The 18,621-nt window shown below is 43.5% G+C and overlaps 1 protein-coding gene across 1 annotated transcript in view; it reads right to left on the bottom strand.

The window, feature by feature from the left end:
- LOC124804976 (1-phosphatidylinositol 4,5-bisphosphate phosphodiesterase-like) overlaps positions 1-18,621 on the bottom strand; it is a 543,720-nt gene that overhangs the window by 83,502 nt on the left and 441,597 nt on the right. The window contains exon 19 of the mRNA XM_047265367.1: positions 1,357-1,534. Within this exon, the coding sequence (XP_047121323.1) occupies positions 1,357-1,534 (178 nt within the window). The remainder of the gene's footprint in view (positions 1-1,356; positions 1,535-18,621) is intronic.

Below are 18,621 nucleotides of genomic sequence, written 5' to 3'. Positions count from 1 at the left end.
AGTGTCCACAGCTCTGTACACTAAGTTCATAAAGAATGCTTATAGTTGTGAGGTTGCTCATGAAATGCCCCTGCAAGTTGGTAAGATTTATAGGAGTGTAAAATGTTTATATAACTGGTATGTATGCACCAACAGATGCAACAGCATATGCAGAGAAAGAAGAGTTTTTTGATAGACAGGCACCCTTGTTTTATAATGATGTCGTACTCATGGACAATTTTGGTGGTTGTATTGGTAGAAAGAGGGCAAACGAAACAGCTGGACCTTTTGTGAAGGACACAGTAAATGATAATGTAGTCTGATTAATAGATGTGAGTCACCAGTTTGACTTAAAAATCTTAGAATGGTTTTCTCTGCACATAAAATAGCAAATATCCAAAATGAATTTTCATTTTGCAGTAGAGTGTGCAAAGATTTGAAACTTCCTGTCAAATTAAAACTTTGTCCAAGACTGGGGCTCAAACCTGGGCCCTTTGCATTTTGCAGGCTAGCACTTCACCACTCAAGCCAGCGAAGCATGACTCATGACCCACCCTCAAAGATTTACTTCCAAATTCACAGAATTTCTCCTGTATAGCTTGCAAAACTGGCACAACTGGAAGAAAGACAAATGAAGTTTGGAAGCTGCCAAAAGTAAATCTGTGAGAATGGGCCACGAGTCACACTTGGGTAGATCGGTTGCTAGAGCACTTGCCCACAAAATGCAAAGGATCCAAGTTCAACTTACAGTCTGGTACACTGTTTTAATCTTACACATACGTACTTGGACTCAGCCCACAGTAAACTTGCAGTCAGTAACTGACTATATATCGACAAAAAACACCTGTATCAGATGGTTTGAAGTATGTTAGAGTGCAAAGAGGAGCATCCTGTGGATCAGATCACTTTTTAGTGAAAGGGGATGTTTATTTTTCTTTTACAATACACAAACAACAAGACAGGGACAGAACAGCAATGAGTAGCATTGCCGCAGGTATGGTGAAAAAGCTGTGACAATGAATCTTGCACAAACTGGGATTGGAAGGGAAATTTCAAAATAATCTATGCTGAAAAGACTGATCTGGCAAACCCTTTAAGATAGATGGCAGTTATCCTGTAAAAGCCAACTTACAAATTATTATGTGAGGAATCTAGGAATGTATTATAGCCTCATACATTTTGCTAGGGACCACAAGGCAAAATTAGATTAACTGTAGTATACGAAGAGGAATTTAAGTAGTCATACTTCGCACATTTCATATGTGAATGTAACAGGAAGAATCTCTAACACCCGTCAAAATGAGATGTACTCTGTGTGATGCATTTCATGGTGGTCTGCAGAGTTTGTATGTATATGTAGACTGGTATGCAACTCACCTGCGGCCCTTTGTGAGCTCCTCAATGGCAGCACACTGTTCACTCTGGGCAGTGAGGCTGTCCCGGTGCTGCCGCCTATGCAATGCCTCCAGCTCCTTCTGCTGCCGTCGTGCAGACTTCTGGTAGACTTTCTCAGCTCGTAACGAGTCTAGTGTGATTGCATCAAACTCCATCTCCTCTGTTAAGAAATTGTTCTTAAAGTTAAGTGCATGTTTTTATAAAAACACTGCCCGACTAAAAAGTGAAGCACCAATAAGGGAAGAGGAAACAAAATAAAACTTCATGTTATAACAGTGATTACAAAATCAAGTCAAATTTGCAAAGAATGTGACAGTATCAGTTCACTTATGAGTATGATGTATTACACAACGTGTGGCCTGGATGCACACACTGTTTCAGTTGGAGGGGTGTCATTAAGCCACTGTATCCTCTCCTGAGGCAAGCTGGTACACAGCTGTTGTAAATGGTCCTTGATATACTGGACTGGAATGGAGTTGACCCCCAGGCTGATTCCACACGTGTTCATTGGGGAAAGATCTGGGATCTTGCTGGCCATGAGAGTACCTTAACACTATGCAGACAGTTCATATAGACTCATACCTTGTTTTGTTTTGTTTTTGGTTTTAGGGTGCAAAACTGCTATGGTCATTAGCGCCCGGTCCATGACTTAGGAAACAGTAAAAAACCAAAATTGAAAACCAGCAGCAATGGGAACGAAAGTTGTCCCCAAAAAAAGCTTCAAATAACTGACGTCATTTCACTGGCACTAATAAACTTGAGAATGCGGTCGGCTGAGCGCGTGTCATCTGCTAAAATCGACGATATATCAGGCGATAGCTGTAGACGGGAGCGTAATGGATTAAAATAGGGGAACTCAATTAAAAGGTGTCTTACTGTCCACAGCTGAGAGCAGTGGGGACAGAGTGGGGGAGGATTGCCACTAAAAAGATGTCAATGGCTAAAAAGACAGTGCCCTATCTGGAGTCTAGTTAAAATTACCTCCTCCCGACGACGCGTTCGGGAGGAAGAGGTCCAAGCACAAGGAAGAGCTTTCACGTCCCGCAATTTATTATGGGGAAGTGTCGACCAATGCGTGTGCCATAAATGAATAACACAACGACATAAAACACTCTGTAGATCAGCGAAGGGAATCGATTGAATAGCTGGCCGAAGAAGAGAGACTGCAGCCTTGGCTGCAATATCGGCCGCCTCATTTCCACAGATACCAATGCGTTCCGTGAGCCAGAGGAACGCCACCGAGATGCCCCCCAGGTGGAGCAAGCGCAAACAGTCCTGAATCTGGTGGACCAGAGGGTGCACAGGATAAAGAGCTTGGAGACTGAGGAGAGAGCTGACAGAATCTGAGCAGATAATGTACTGTATCTGCTGATGGCGGCGGATGTAGTGGACAGCCTGGAGAACAGCGTAAAGCTCCGCAGTATAAACCGAACATTGGTCGGGAAGCCGAAAGTGATTTGAGGTGTCGCCAACAATATAGGCACTCCCTACACCTAATGATGTTTTCGAGCTGTCGGTGTAAATAAATGTGGCATCCATCATTTGTGCACATAGAGCAGCAAATGCCCGACAATAAACAAGTGAAGGGGTACCATCCTTGGGAAATCGACAAAGGTCATGGAGCAGGCAGATCTGGGGATGGAGCCAAAGCGGTGCTGTACCCCAAGTTGTCAAGAAGGTTTTAGGAAAGCGGAAGGAAAGAGAATGGAGCAGTTGACGGAAGCGGACTCCCGGTGGTAGTAGGGAGGAGGGGTGGCCTGCATACCCTACATCAAAGGAGGTGTCAAAAAAAATGTCATGGGCTGGATTAGCAGGCATGGAAGACAGATGGCTAGCATAACGACTCAGAAGGACAGCTCGCCGATTGGACAGCGGAGGTTCAGCAGCCTCAGCATAAAGGCTTTCCACAGGGCTGGTGTAAAAAGCTCCAGACACTAAACGTAATCCACGGTGGTGGATAGAGTCGAGACGCCGAAGAATAGACGGCCGAGCAGAGGAGTAGACTATGCTTCCATAGTCCAATTTCGAGTGCACTAAGGCGCGATAGAGGCGGAGAAGGACCACTCGGTCCGCTCCCCAGGAGGTACCATTCAGGACACGGAGGGTGTTGTGGGATCGCAGACAGCGAGCCGAAAGATAGGAAATGTGGGAGGACCAGCACAGTTTTCTGTCATACATAAGACCCAAGAATTTAGCGACGTCTGAAAACGGAAGGTTGACAGGACCTAGATGTAAGGAGGGCAGAAGAAACTCCTTACGTCGCCAAAAATTAACACAAACGGTCTTACTGGGAGAAAAACGGAAGCCGGTTTCGATGCTCCAAGAGTGGAGGCGATCGAGACATCCTTGAAGACGTCGTTCAAGAAGGCTGGTCCGTTGAAAGCTGTAGTAGATCACAAAATCGTCCACAAAGAGGGAGCCCGAGACATCAGGAAGGAGACAATCCATAATTGGATTTATGGCAATGGCAAACAGTACAACACTCAGCATGGAGCCCTGGGGTACCCCGTTTTCTTGGGAGAAAGTACGGGAGAGAGTAGTGTTCACCCGCAGCCTAAATGTGTGCTCTGCCATAAATTCGCGAAGAAAAAGGGGCAGCCGACCTCGAAAGCCCCAAGAGAACAGTGTGCGGAGGATGCTTGTCCTCCAACAGGTATCGTATGCTCTCTCCAGATCAAAAAATATTGCTTCTGTTTGGCGTTTCCAGAGAAAATTGTTCATGATATAAGTGGAGAGAGCAACAAGATGGTCAACTGCAGAACGATGCTTTCGGAATCCGCATTGGGCAGGTGTTAAAAGACTGCGGGATTCCAGCCACCACGCTAAACGGTAATTCACCATATGCTCCAAAACCTTACAGACACTACTCCTGAGAGAAATGGGGCGATAGGTAGAGGAGAGATGTTTGTCCTTTCCAGGTTTCGGAACAGGAACGACGATAGCTTCCCACCATCGTCTGGGAAAAGTACTGGCGGTCCAAATTCGATTATAAAGGCAAAGGAGGTAACGCAGACTATGGGTTGATAAATGCAGCAACATTTGGACGTGGATACCATCCGGTCCTGGGGCGGAGGAGCAAGAAGAAGAGAGTGCATGTTGGAGTTCCCGCATGGAGAAAACAGTATTGTAGCTTTCGCGATTTTGAGAGGAGAAAGCAAGAGGTCGCACTTCCGCTGCACGTTTCTTCGAGAGAAACGCTGGCGGGTAATTTGAAGAGCTCAAAATCTCAGCAAAGTGCTAACCCAACGAGTTAGAAATTGCGACGGTGTCCACTAATGTATCATGCGTGACAGTGAGCCCAGAGACCGGGGAGAAACTAGGCGCGCCTCAGAACCGTCGAAGCCGACTCCAAACTTCCGAGGAGGGAGTGAAGGTGTTAAATGAGCTAATAAAGAATTTCCAGCTTACCTTCTTGCTATCGCGGATGACACGATGGCATCGCGCATGGAACTGCTTATAGGGGATACGGTTGGCCAAAGTAGGATGGTGATGGAAAACGCGGAGAGCACGTCGCCGCTCACGTATTGCATCACGGCATGCCTCGTTCCACCAAGGGACTGGGGGGCGCCGGGGCAATTCGGAGGTGCGTGGTATTGAACGTTCCACAGCTGTAAGAATAATGTCGGTAATATGTGTGACCTCATCGTCGACGCTGGGAAAGTGATGGTCATCGAATGTCGCTAGAGACAAAAAAAGTGTCCAATCAGCTTGGGCAAACTTCCAGCATCGCGGGCGCATATATGACAGTTGAGGCTGCAGTCTAAGGACACATGGAAAGTGGTCACTCGAGTGTGTATCATCAAGGGCGAACCATTCGAAGCACCGAGCCAGCGGAACAGTACCGACTGCAAGGTCCAAATGAGATAAATTTGTCGTGGAGGCAGACAAAAATGTAGGGGCCCCAGTGTTGAGGCAAACTAGATCCGCTTGGTGGAAGACGTCTAGCAATAGTCAGCCACGTGGACAAGGATGTGGAGATCCCCAAAGCAGGTGGTGGGCATTGAAGTCCCCAACCAGCAAATAGGGGGGTGGAAGCTGACCAAGAAGATGAAGGAGATCAGCTCGTGCCATTGGTGTGGACGATGGAATGTATACAGTACAAAGAGAGAACGTCTATCCGGAAAGGGAAAGACGGACGGCGGCAGCTTGGAAGGAAGTGTTTAAGTGGATTGGGTGATAATGGAGAGTATCATGGAGAAGAATCATGAGTCCTCCATGTGCTGGAGTGCCTTTAACAGAGGGGAGATCATATCGGACGGACTGAAAATGAGGGAGAACAAAGCGGTCATGGGGATGCAGCTTTGTTTCCTGAAGACAGAAAATGCCCGGCGAGTAGGATCGTAAGAGGATCGACAATTCATCCCGATTGGCTGGAATACCGCGGATATTCCAGTGCATAATGGGCATAGGGTGAACAGAAAATGGAGGAATGTGACCAAGGTTGCTGTCAACTCAACGACTGCTCAGAGCTTGCGACCGACAGCATGGAATGGCATTCAGCCGAAGGCAGAAGATCCTGATCCATAGGTTGTTCAGAAGCAGCTCCTGCCACCAGCGATCGGCCGGTTGATCGGCCGCCAGCAGTGCGCCTCGGCGACACAGAAGACGGCCGAGGGCAATTTCCGCCAGGTGGTGCTGTAGATGGGACATGCCTTGGCGGAGAAGGAGAGGAACTGGGTTTCTTTGTAGCCTTCTTGGAAGTATGATGTTTAGATGAAGGAGGAACCGATGGTTGGGAAGTTGCGGTACGTAAAAACTCTACACGAGTATGCTCTTTTTTTTGAAGTCTTGGTGTCTGACTTTTGGGCTCGAGATTTAGCAGAACCCGACGAAGGGTGAGCCAGAGAGTGGGCAGGCGAAAGTGGTGAGGTTGAATGGGCGATCCTTGCGCTGGCCGATCTGATGACCGTGGCACTAAAGGTGAGGTCGCAAGTCTGCGTGGCCGCCTCCTTTGTTGGCCGAGGAGAAGCAAGGACAGTGCTGTATTTTCCTGTCTGAAGAATGGTGGGCTGTTGACTGACGAATAATTTTCGAGCAGCAAAGGTCGACACCTTTTCCTTCACTCTGATTTCCTGGATGAGCTTTTCGTCCTTAAAAACAGGGCAATCTCGAGGGGAAGCAGCGTGGTCACCCATATAGTTGATGCATCGAGGGGATGGAGGTGGACAAGCACCCTCATGTGCATCCTTACCACACGTAACACATTTGGCCGGATTGGAACAGGACTGGCTGGTGTGATTGAACCGCTGACACCGATAGCAACGAGTAGGGTTTGGGACGTAAGGGCGAACGGAAATTATCTCATAGCCTGCTTTGATTTTCGATGGGAGTTGAACTTTGTCAAATGTCAAGAAGACAGTGCGGGTTGGAATGATGTTCGTGTCAACCCTTTTCATAACTCTATGAACAGCTGTTACGCCCTGGTCAGACAGGTAGTGCTGAATTTCTTCGTCAGACAATCCATCGAGGGAGCGTGTATAAATGACTCCACGTGAGGAATTTAAAGTGCGGTGCGCTTCAACCCGGACAGGGAAGGTGTGGAGCAGAGAAGTACGCAGCAATTTTTGTGCCTGGAGGGCACTGACTGTTTCTAACAACAGGGTGCCATTCCGTAATCTGGAACAAGACTTTACAGGACCTGCAATTGCATCGACACCTTTCTGAATAATGAAAGGGTTGACAGTGGAGAAGTTGTGACCTTCGTCAGACCGAGAAACAACAAGGAACTGTGGCAACAATGGAAGAACTGTCTGTGGCTGAGACTCAGTGAACTTACGCTTGTGAGCAGACATAGTGGAAGGTGAGGAAACCATTGCGAAGAATCCCCCATGATTACTGGCATCTCCGATGGCGTGCTCCTCCTTTGTGGGGGCCCTCTCTGAGGGCAGTCCCGCCTTAGGTGATTGTTCACACCTCAGGTCACACCTCCTGACAAACGGACAGAGGGACCAATCGGCACTTTCGGAAGGTATCAGCTCGGGTAATCACCCCTCCCTGGGCCTGGCCGTTACCAGGGGGTACGTACGTGTCCTACCTGTCTACCCGAGGCGGGGAATTACGCTTTACCCCATCACCGGCTATGCACAAAAATGCATGGGTCAGCCTTCAGACACGCACAGGGAGGAAGAAAGAGAAAGGGAAAAACAAAGAAAGGGAAAGGAAAGAGGAGAGGTCTCAAACGCCGCAGCGGAGAAAAGGGTAAAGAGAAGAGGTAAGGAAAAGAGAAGGACAAAGGAAGGATGAAGACATACAAGCAGAGAAGGCGAAGAATGCAGTACATTTACGAGCGACAGTCTCCAGACGTAGGCACAAAACATACTCCCAGAAGGGGAGAAAGGGAAGGAAAGAACCAGAGGTGAGGGGAGGAGGGGCGAAGATGGGGGAGAGGGCAGGATGTGGAAAAGGAAGGTATGCAGCCCAGAAAGGAAAGAGGGCCACATTACCTTGGGGTCCCATGCTCGCTACGCACGTATCCACAAAAGAGTTGTGGACCCCCTGGGGGGACTCATACCAAGTGTGGACAAGCATTGTCCTGTTGAAAATAGTGCCACAGTACTGTCACACAAGAGGTAACACACAGGGATGTCTTTGACATGCCATTGTGTCATCAGAATTCCCAGCTATGACCTGAAGTCATATCCCAATGTATGTGCTCACCAAGACACCAGGAGTACCACTATTGTGCCTTCCCGCAACAATGGAACCTCTTCCCAGGTCACCACTATACTCAGCAATGATGGTCATCTGGGTCAGTAGAGAATTGTGACGTATCGCTGAAGACAATGTAATGCCATTCATCGGCAGTCCGTGCTTCCCAGTTATGGCATCAATTCAAACAAGTGTTTGTGTCCTGGCATTATTGGCAGCCAACACATAGGACAGTGATTCCCTGGTCTGCATGCTACTAGTCTCCGACCAATGGTGTGGGATGACACACAATGTTGCAGGGAGTCAATTACTTGTTCCCAGATGGCTAACACAGATGTCAATTGTGGTGTCACCACCAGACACCACACTTGCTAGGTGGTAGCTTTTAAATTGGCCGCGGTCCGTTAGTATACGTCGGACCCGCTTGTCGCCACTATCAGTGATTGCAGACCGAGCGCCGCCACACGGCAGGTCTAGAGAGACTTACTAGCACTTGCCCCAGTTGTACAGCCGACTTTGCTAGGAAAGGTTCACTGAGAATTATGCTCTCAATTGCCGAGAAGATAGTTAGCATAGCCTTCAGCTAAGTCAATTGCTACGACCTAGCAAGGCGCCATTTATCCTTTGCTATGTATCTAATGAAGCATGTACAGTAACAAGACCAATGTTCACCAATTGTGGATTAAAGTTAAGTATTCCAGCAGCTATGTACTTTTCTTTATAGCATTCATTATGTATCCTGTTTCAGACCTCACGCCAGCCTGTGTGAGTTTAAGCGCGTGCCTTTTGGTTACCCGTCGCTGTGGATTGGCTGTCTTGCCAGTCCACAACATCAATGAGTTAGGATGTGCTTCGTGCACAACATGGCAATTCTCCTTTTTGGTGGCCTGATGTAATTGGCTGGAAGCTTGACAATGAGTATGCCTGCTCAAACACTCCTAGGCCTTCTGTCAAATCTAAATTCTCAACAAATCTGGATATTTCATGATTCAACCAACTGTACAAATGGAGACGTCCAATGAGGCCCCTTTCTCACTCTGTAAGGTGCTGGTAATGCTGTCTCACATGAATACATGACATCTACATGTCCTTCATAGTGATCACTCAACTCAACATCTGATGCTGTATCCTATCAGGACTGATAACAACACAAAAACAACTAATGCACTCTGGTGGCTCTGCTACCAGTCACAGAGCAATTGCAGTTCTCACCATTTACATACCCATCCACGGTGAGTATTGTACAAAGTAACACTAATATCCAACAATGTATTCTGGGTACTTTACTTTTTATGTCAACCAGTGTATATTCTCTGCTGGCCTTTAAAATTGTGACACCAAGAACTCAGGCAGCAACAACAGCTCTAAACCTTCTGGTCATCAACCCAAGTTGAGTTTGGATGAGAGAGGTAGGTACGTTATTCCATGCTGCTTAAGCTCTGTGCCAAAAATTCATCAATTGTAGCGGCTGGCAAGTGGTGGCATGCCAGTCTTCTGGGAACTTATTACCTGAAGTTTTCACTAGGTGAGAGATCTGCAGAACACACCTGCCAAGACAACAGTTGAATTCCCTTTGTATCACAGTAAGTCAGGGAAATGTAGGCCTTGCTTTATCTTGTTTAAACATAATGTTATACAGATGCTGAAGATGGGCCCCAGCCACCAGCCTTAACACAGACATGCAATGGCCACTGCCCAAATTACCAGTTATGTGAACCAGAAATGATTCTGTTGTGCACCTAATCACATCCCAAACCATCATGCCAGAAGCCATATGATGTTGACAAATGTGGTCTAGCAATGTTCATTCTCCTTGGAACCTCCTCACAAGAAGCCAGAAGCCTGTAGCTGTCACGGCTATCCACCATCAGAGAAGAAATACCCAGTCAAATTATTTGGTAAATGTTGGGCTACTATCAGGAAGACACCTCAGTGGCACAACAGCAATAATATTTTGATAATGTGCCCCTTGTCTCATTATCTGCTGTCAATATTTACCCAATTATGATTGCCCACTAATAGCAGCATGAAAAACGTAGTTTGACTTCTGGAAAAAAAGTGCATAAAATATCATTTTCAAAGCAATGTAACAGCGTTAAACCAGCCAGGAACACCAGAAAAATCCTGAAGTAGATCGCAGCAGAATGGACAAAACACTGAGTTTATCAACTTTTGAAAAGTAATATGATGCAGCCTAACAGCCTCAGAAGGTTTTACCGTCAATGTGTGAAGATGAGAGGACCCCCACGAAAACTAATAGAGCAGTGAAGCTTTGTGAAAACATTTGTAAGGGCACACGTAAGAGAAATAAGTAAACCATTGAAAGAAACACATTTTACTTTTCACAGGAGAGGGTAACCCTTGTTAATTGTGTACCATGTTTATGTTCCATATTATAAACAATACTCAATGTCACATTATCTGCATGCACAACAGCCTGGGACCGCACTACAGATACCATTTCACAGTTGTTCGCAACACTTTTCAAACGGTGGTCCATGGAATGTTCAGCTGTAGTGACACAGCTCGTGCAGTGCTTTAAAATCACACATTTCATACAGCATTCTTAGCCATGGCAACAGTAACTTCTCCAACAATTTGTGGTACAATTGTCCATAAGCCTCTCCCAGGAGAAATTCTCAAATCTCCAGTTCATTCAAACTGAGACAACACTGGTGAGGAAACAGGACCTCTCAATATTCCACTAATGCATCAATACTTGCAAAGAATAGCAAGACAATTTTATGACCAAAGCCTTCCTCACCTTGTCCAGATCCATATTGACTGTCTACATCTGTAGTGTACACTGATGCCTATGTTTCAATCTTACATCACTGTGCCAGTCCAGTAACTACTAACAATGCAAACCCTGCAGCACCGAGTCTGAACATCATTCCTATAAAGTATATAGTTTTTCATCTACACTGGCTCAAGTACTGAAAGTTTAATAATAACCACCTTTATTTGTTGACACCCCCTTACAAATGGTGAAATTACCATCACAATAAAATAAGAGAAATCAAGTACTGTAATGAAAGATTTACATATTCATTATACTCATAAGTAATTTGAGAGTGGAGAAGTAGAAAAATAGACTGAAAGTCGTTTCATGAATTGCTACTCACCATAAAGATGACAAGTTGAGTTGCTGACAGGCAAAACAAAAAGTCTGTTACACATTTAGCTTTTGGCCAAAGCCTTCTTCTGAAAAGAAAACAAACATTGTGCACAGGCACGCGTGTGTGCACTCACTCACTCACTCACACACACACACACACACACACACACACACACACACACACACACACACACACACAAAAGCAAGTGCATCTCATGCACATACAACTGCCATCTCCAGCAAGCTCAATTCATGCACACATGATGACCATCTTCATCACCTCCAGAAATCAACTGCAGTGTTGGATCAAAGTAGAAAACTGAAGGTGGGGCAGCAGCAGAGGGAGAGAAGAGAACTGTCTACTGGAGCATGCAGGGAAAAAGTGGAGGCATGACAAGCCTGCTAGGCACAGCATTGGGAGGCAGGGAGATGGAGATGGACAAGGGATGGACAGTGGAAAAGTAGAGGACCATGGAAGGGGAAAGATGGGTGGATGCATTGGCAGAGAGCAGGGCACAATGAGGGTTTAGGAACATGAAAATGGAGGAGGTGGTGAGGGGACACAAACATAGCCCACGTTGTGAAGCAGCCATTGAAATGAAGTGTGTTATGTTCAGGGTTCAGGTGGTTTACTTTGCTCTTGGCCACAGTTTGCTGGTGGCTGTTCATCAAGGCAGACAGCAGGTTGGTAGTCATACCAATGTAAAAAGATGTGCAATGATTACAGTGGAGCTGGTAAATGACATGGCTGCTTTCACCGGTGGCTCAGCCCCTAACGGAGTAGGATAAACCTGTGACAGAACTGGATCAGGAAGTGCTGGGTGGGTGGAATGGGCAGATCTTGCACCTGGGTCTTTCACAGGGATATGATCCTTATGACAAAGGGTTGGGATTGGGAGTGGCATAGGGATGGACTGGGGCATGGTGGAGGTTGTGTGGGTGATGGAACACCACTTTAGGAGGGGTGGTAAGGTTCTTGGGTGGGACATCTCTCATTTCAGGACATGATGATATGTAATCAAAGCCCTGACAAAAGATGTGGTTCAGATTTTCTGGTCTGAGTTGGTAGTGGGTGATGAAGGGGGCTCTCCTTTGTAGCTGGTCTTGGGGGTGATGGGATAGCTGGGGGAGTGTGGGGAAATGGCACAGGAGATCTGTTTACAGACTAGGTCTGAAGTATAGTGCCTGTCTGTGACAGCCTTGGTAGACCTTCAGCATACTTGGCAAAGGAGTACTTGTCACTGCAGATACATGATACCAGGGTGGCCATGCTGTATAGGAGGGATTTTTTGTTTTGGAAGGAATGGCAGCTGTCAAACTGCAGGCACTGTTGGTGGTTGGTGGGTTTAAAGTGGATAGAGGTGTGGATAGAGCCATCAGAGAGGAGGACCAGGTGAAACAGATGGTTGTAAAGGAATGATTTTTCCATGATTATCAAAACAACTTACTTGATAATGGATCATTCTAATTTTGTCTGGCATTGCATAAATATTTAACTCATAACAAGTATACATTTAAAGTATCTATATCCTTCACATATAACATACAAATTCTGAAATTCACATGCTGTGTAGATGTCTACAATACCTCTGATTGATAATTTGTTCCCAATTTTAATTAATTTTCTTGAAATAGGCAAAATTTTAAGATTCAGTTGAGTTTCCTTTTCAATAATTCGCAGGCATGTCAAATTTTGAATAGTGAAAGTGAGAACAAAGTGGGAGCTGACAACAATGCCACTACAGAACCTTTGATATACTGCTGGTGGGATTAGTCCAGTCAGTTCCCTGTCAGATGCCAATACTTTAAACTGGACTACAATACAGAGCAGTACTACTATGATAGAAAGAAATTTGATATCACTCAGACCATACTGTGTTTATCATAAGAATAAACCTGATGTAAACATTGCACTGTATGCTTCCACATTTGCTTGAATCTCATTGGGTTTTGTTTCAAGGGGAGTGAAAGCCAAGCTGTTTCCAGTACAGTTAAGTATGATGATAAGGATACATTTTAAATGCTGTGTTACATGCACACCGACTGAGTGATAATTCAAGTCAACAGCTTTACCAGCACATTTAACTTTGACAGCACTGACCAGTCAGCTGGTCCAAGTAACCTGCAACGATGTGTGCAGTTGCAATTAAGGCATAAAAAAAGATGAGCAGGGAAACAATATAGCTTCAAATGTCATTTAATTTTTAAAGAGAATGAAATAATGTTCAGAAAAATTCCAGCATGCTTCTTAGGTGACCAGACAGAAAGCTTAAAATGCTCTCGTTCTCATGTAAAATAGTTTTCTAATTACAAACAAGAGTGATGAAAATACCTACCTTAAACACAGGATAATTTTCCTGAGCAAGCTATGTCTGACGCAAAAGCATAATGCAGGGATTACACCTTATTGTTGAATACTGAAGCCACTGAAGGTATTAGTTGCAGTCAATCATCTGGTAATCACTTAGCTCCTTCCTTGTCCAAAACCAAGAAGTACATTTCCATTCTGGAACTGTCATCCTCTACATTGATAATAAATGGATCAACAACAGAATCCATGAAGCCACACAGGTGCTGCATTTTCTCCTTTCTTTTATGACATGCCTTTCTATATCCCACCAGCATTTGGCTGTGACATGTGAAAAAGCTGTGTGTGTTAGTTCCAGTACACACAGCAGCTTAACAATCTTGTTATTTCTTGTGACAAACCCCTTAACTTGGCTCCAGATCATTTCTGATTGGTTCATATTGTAATGATAGAGTGGCAAATGTAAAAATGCCCCATTTGTTTTGTGTGCCCGATGCTGTGAAAATGATTGTTTTTCATGTTCCTATGACACTTATCATTCTGGCTCATGTGAGACTACATCTGTGGTGTACAACAATGGACATAGTCCAAATAAAGAGTATTGGTTTTTCACTGTTACCCTAAAAAATTAGATTGTTATGTTTTCGGAATTTAAGCAACCTTTATTAACAATCCTTTATAAAATATCGATAACTAAGGATTTATATTTGAAATGAAAACAGGAATTTTGCATGCAATATGTAATTAGAAACGAGAAGATGTGCATTACTCATAAAAAATTATGATGAATTTTGCAATTGCGAGGTTTAGGTATTTCAAATTGGGAAAAAAAATAAGGATGACTGAGGCAAGACTTGAACCAGCCATCCATAAACTACACCATTATACTACACAATTATACTATGGTACCGTGTGTGTGTCTATATATATACATATATAAGAGGAAGGGGAGGAGTAACACTTCATCAAAAAACTGGCAGAAGAAGCACCTCAAATCTGCTCTGGAATCCAGTGGGTAGTGGTCAGCATGTGTTCACCCAGTTGGTGCGGCTGCTCGATGCTCATCTTGATCTCAACAATCAAGTCGTAAACATGTGACCTTCATAAAATATCACCACAAAATAATTTTCAATTTGAATAAGCATGATGGAACAAAAGGAAAGAAATCCACTACCCCAGGCATCAGTCTCTAGACTGAATCTTCCTGGTCATCGGATTCTGGGGGACCAGGAACATCATGTGCAGAGGAGTCGGAGCTTCTCAAAATCTCTAAGACCAAAAGAGAAAAACTACATAGGAACTCTCAACACAAACACACTTTACAAAGTAGGTTAACTCAAACAACTCACAAATACTATGGAAAAACTCCACATAAAAATCCTTGCGACTCAAGAAACACGATTTACTGAAAGAAATCATTTTGATTCAGGAATCTATAAAGGAAAACCCGCAGTCCAGCTGAACAAGGCACCCAAACAATTTGGCACAGCTTTCATTGTGTACAAATCAATTATAGACTCAATAATAAACTTCCATTCAACATCAGAAAGAATCTCAACAATCTCAGTAAAATCTGGAAACAAGGCATACACACTGATAAATGCACATGCCCCCACAAATGATTACAATAGAAAAGATCCACAGGCAATAGATGACTTCTGGGAACTACTGGAGGAAACCTCAAATAAAATCCCTACTCATCACATGAAAATTATTTTAGGAGATTTCAATGAACAACTTGGCAAAGAGAAAAAATTCAGGAAAACAACGGGAATTCATACAGCTCACAAGAGAATAAATAAAAACGGTGAGGGACTGATAAACTTCTGTAAAAATTTTGATCTTAAAATCATGTCTACAATTCCTTAAACCTGTAAACAAACTTACAACATGGAAATCACCAAATTCAACTTTGGGTGAATTTCAGATAGACCATCTAATAAGAACACCAAAGACATACTCAACGTATGAACAAGAAAAGGATTTTTTGAGTCAGACCACCATCTGCTGCAAATAAAAATTAGAATTCAACCTAACAGAAAGAAACCACCAATGAGCAAAACAGTTAGAATTGATCCAGAATACCTTAAACTTAACAAGAGGGAAATTCTCCAGGAAATTGGGCAATCAAATGCAACGAACTGGAAGGAACTTGCAGAAGTACTGAAAAACACTATGAAATTTGACAAACCCCCAAGAAAGAGAAAACACAGATGGCGCAACAGTGCATGTGATCAAGCAATAGAAGAAAGAATACAAGCTTGGAAAACTTTCAGTAGCAACAAAACTACAGAAAAATGGCAGGAATTTTTGAGAATACAGAGGAGTTCATCCAAGGCAATATGAAGAGAAAAATGTAGATATGATATAAACCGGCTTAAAGAAATTGAACAAGAATTTATCAAGAACAACACCAGAAATTTTTACAAATACTAATAAGGTATCAACCGCCTAATCTGTGCTTTCACTGGCCTGATGGATCACTGGAAACCAACCCTAAAAAGAACTGTCAAAGTTTAGCTAAATATTTTCATTCACTTTTCAAATGCGAGCCTCAGAAAGAACAACTAGATTTTGGAAAACCCACATCCAATCCCAATTCAAATCCACCATCAATTAAAAGAGGTAAAGGAAACAATCAATTATTTGAAGAACAACAAGTCTCCAGGGGAAGACGGAATCACAGCAGAAGTATGGAAATTAAGTGACAATAATCTCACACAAGCAACCCACAGAATTATATCAAATATTTGGGAAACTGAACAAATACCTGCAGAGTCGAAATGTGTATTAATTCACCCTCTCCACAAAAAAGGTGCAAAAACTGATCCAAATAATTACAGGGGAATTTCACTGCTCCCTGTAATATACAAAATTCTTTCAAAGGCCCTGTTAAAGAGACTAGAAGAACAAGCAGACCAGTTAAAAGGGGAGTATCAGGCAGGGTTTCGCAAAGGTCGATCTTGCATCAAACAGATATGGAACTTAAAAACAATTTCGCAAATGAGAAGATGTACTGTGGTGCATGAGAAGAAGTAATGTGGTAACTTTTGTCTATTTTAAAAAGGTTTACGATTCAATAGATAGACAAATATTATTTCACATGTTAGAGGAGTTGTGGATTGACAGGGGGGGCGGGGGGGGGGGGGGGGAGGGGAAATTGATGGTTCAAATGTCTCTGAGCACTATGGGACTTAACATCTGAGGTCATCAGTCCCCTAGAACTAGTTAAACCTAACTAACCTAAGGACATCACACACATCCATGCCCAAGGCAGGATTCGAACTTGCGACCGTAGTGGTCACACGGTTCCAGACTGAAGCGCCTAGACCCACTCGGCCACTCCGGCCGGCTTGACAGGAAAACAAGGTCAGTTATTCAACAGGCATTAACAGATACAACCTCCAAAGTTAAATTCATGGGAGAAACATCAGAAGCATTTCATATCCATACTGGTGTTTGCCAAGGAGATGGAATGTCCCCCCTTCTGTTTAACATGGTTCTGGAAAATATTATGAGGACATGAGAAAAGGAAATAAAAGTAATTCAGCTTGGGATTAAAGAAGAGCAGAGAATTAAGGTGAAGTGTCTGGCTTTCGTGGATGATCTTGTCATTTTAATGAACAATAGAGAGGAAGCCAAACTTGAATTGGAAAAACTATATGAAATCTCACAGAAAACTGGGCTACAAATCTCCTACGAGAAAACACAGTATATGGAAAACAAACCTGTAGATAATCTCTCCATTACTACTCAATACGGGAAAGTGGCATAAGTTGCCCACTTCAGATATCTGGGAGAGATAATTCAACCATCAGGACTGAACTCAATAGCCAATAAAGATAGAATCTCCAGATTACAAAAAGCTTATAAGCTCACTTGGAATCACTATAATAAGAAATCTATTTCCGTCAATGTGAAACTAAGGCATTACAACACAGTAGACCTACCAGAAGCACTTCATGCTGCAGAAACTACAGTGATTCATGGTCATATAAAGATCAGAGAGATTGAAAAGCAGGAAAGAAAAACTCTGAGGAAAATATATGGACCAGTGTTTCGGGATGGAATTTGGATGAAGAGGCCAACTAGAGAGATTTACAAAATCATAGAAACAATAACAGACACCATTAGAAAGAGAATGATGAAATTTTATGGTCATGTCATCAGGATGAATACAGGCAGGCTCACAATACAAATCTTTGAGATAGTAAACAAGAGCAAAAAAAAAAAGACAAAGTGGATCACTGAAGAAGAAGAAGACATTAAAGAACTGGGGATCGCACACGACAACATAAACAACAGAGAACAGTTTAGAAACATTATAAAGAAACTCACACTAAAACAAGAACATAAGGAGAACAGAACGGGAAAAAGATGGTCAGAAGAATGCAAGAGAGAATGCAGTGAACGTATGAAGAGAATTTGGGAAGAACAAAGTAAGAAGAAGAAATCATGACTGCTGGAGTTCAATTGCTCTCTCAAAAGGGAATAATCAAAAGTCTGTAAATACATTAGAATATCTTAAAGTTTCATTTCATCTACTTAGTAATAAGATATCTAATGCATAAGTAGAACCTACTTCCAAGAGCGTAACAACACCAGTGTACGTGTGATATGACTTCTGACCAATCATTGCATTTGTGTTTGTTTACATCAGGTTTATTCTTGTGATGAACAGAGTATAGTAAAGGTGTATCAACTGGAGCAGGGAGTGGTGGGGAAGGGGGGTCACTTGCTCTCCAACTTCCAAGTCTTGGGGGGATGGGAGGGAGAGTAGGACAAGATTTGGTGTCTATCCTATCTCCTCCCCAAAATTGACTTGAAGAGCTACATAAACTATGAGCAGAGCCACATATAATGAATCTGTGATAAGTGTTTTCATTGATAGCAGGTTTTGCTTATGGCTGAATCAAACTGCCACATCCTTGAGGGTAATATGCATCAGACAATGTTAAACATCATATACTTCAAATACGTTCTGTCCCATCCTGTTGTAAGATTCCACAGAGGAATGGAAGATCTAGTAAGTCGGAATAGTTTGTTTCTTATCCACAAATACATTATGAAGAAAAGAGTGGCAATGTTCTCTGCTGTGGTAGCATTACGTCTATACACAAGTTGAGCAACAGAAGACCACAGAAAGAAACATCTATTTTTAAAGATGGTTCCT

The sequence above is a fragment of the Schistocerca piceifrons genome, chromosome 7 (genome assembly GCF_021461385.2).
Source record: "Schistocerca piceifrons isolate TAMUIC-IGC-003096 chromosome 7, iqSchPice1.1, whole genome shotgun sequence".
Taxonomy (NCBI): Eukaryota; Metazoa; Arthropoda; class Insecta; order Orthoptera; family Acrididae; genus Schistocerca; species Schistocerca piceifrons.
This window is presented reverse-complemented; position numbering and strand designations above follow the sequence as displayed.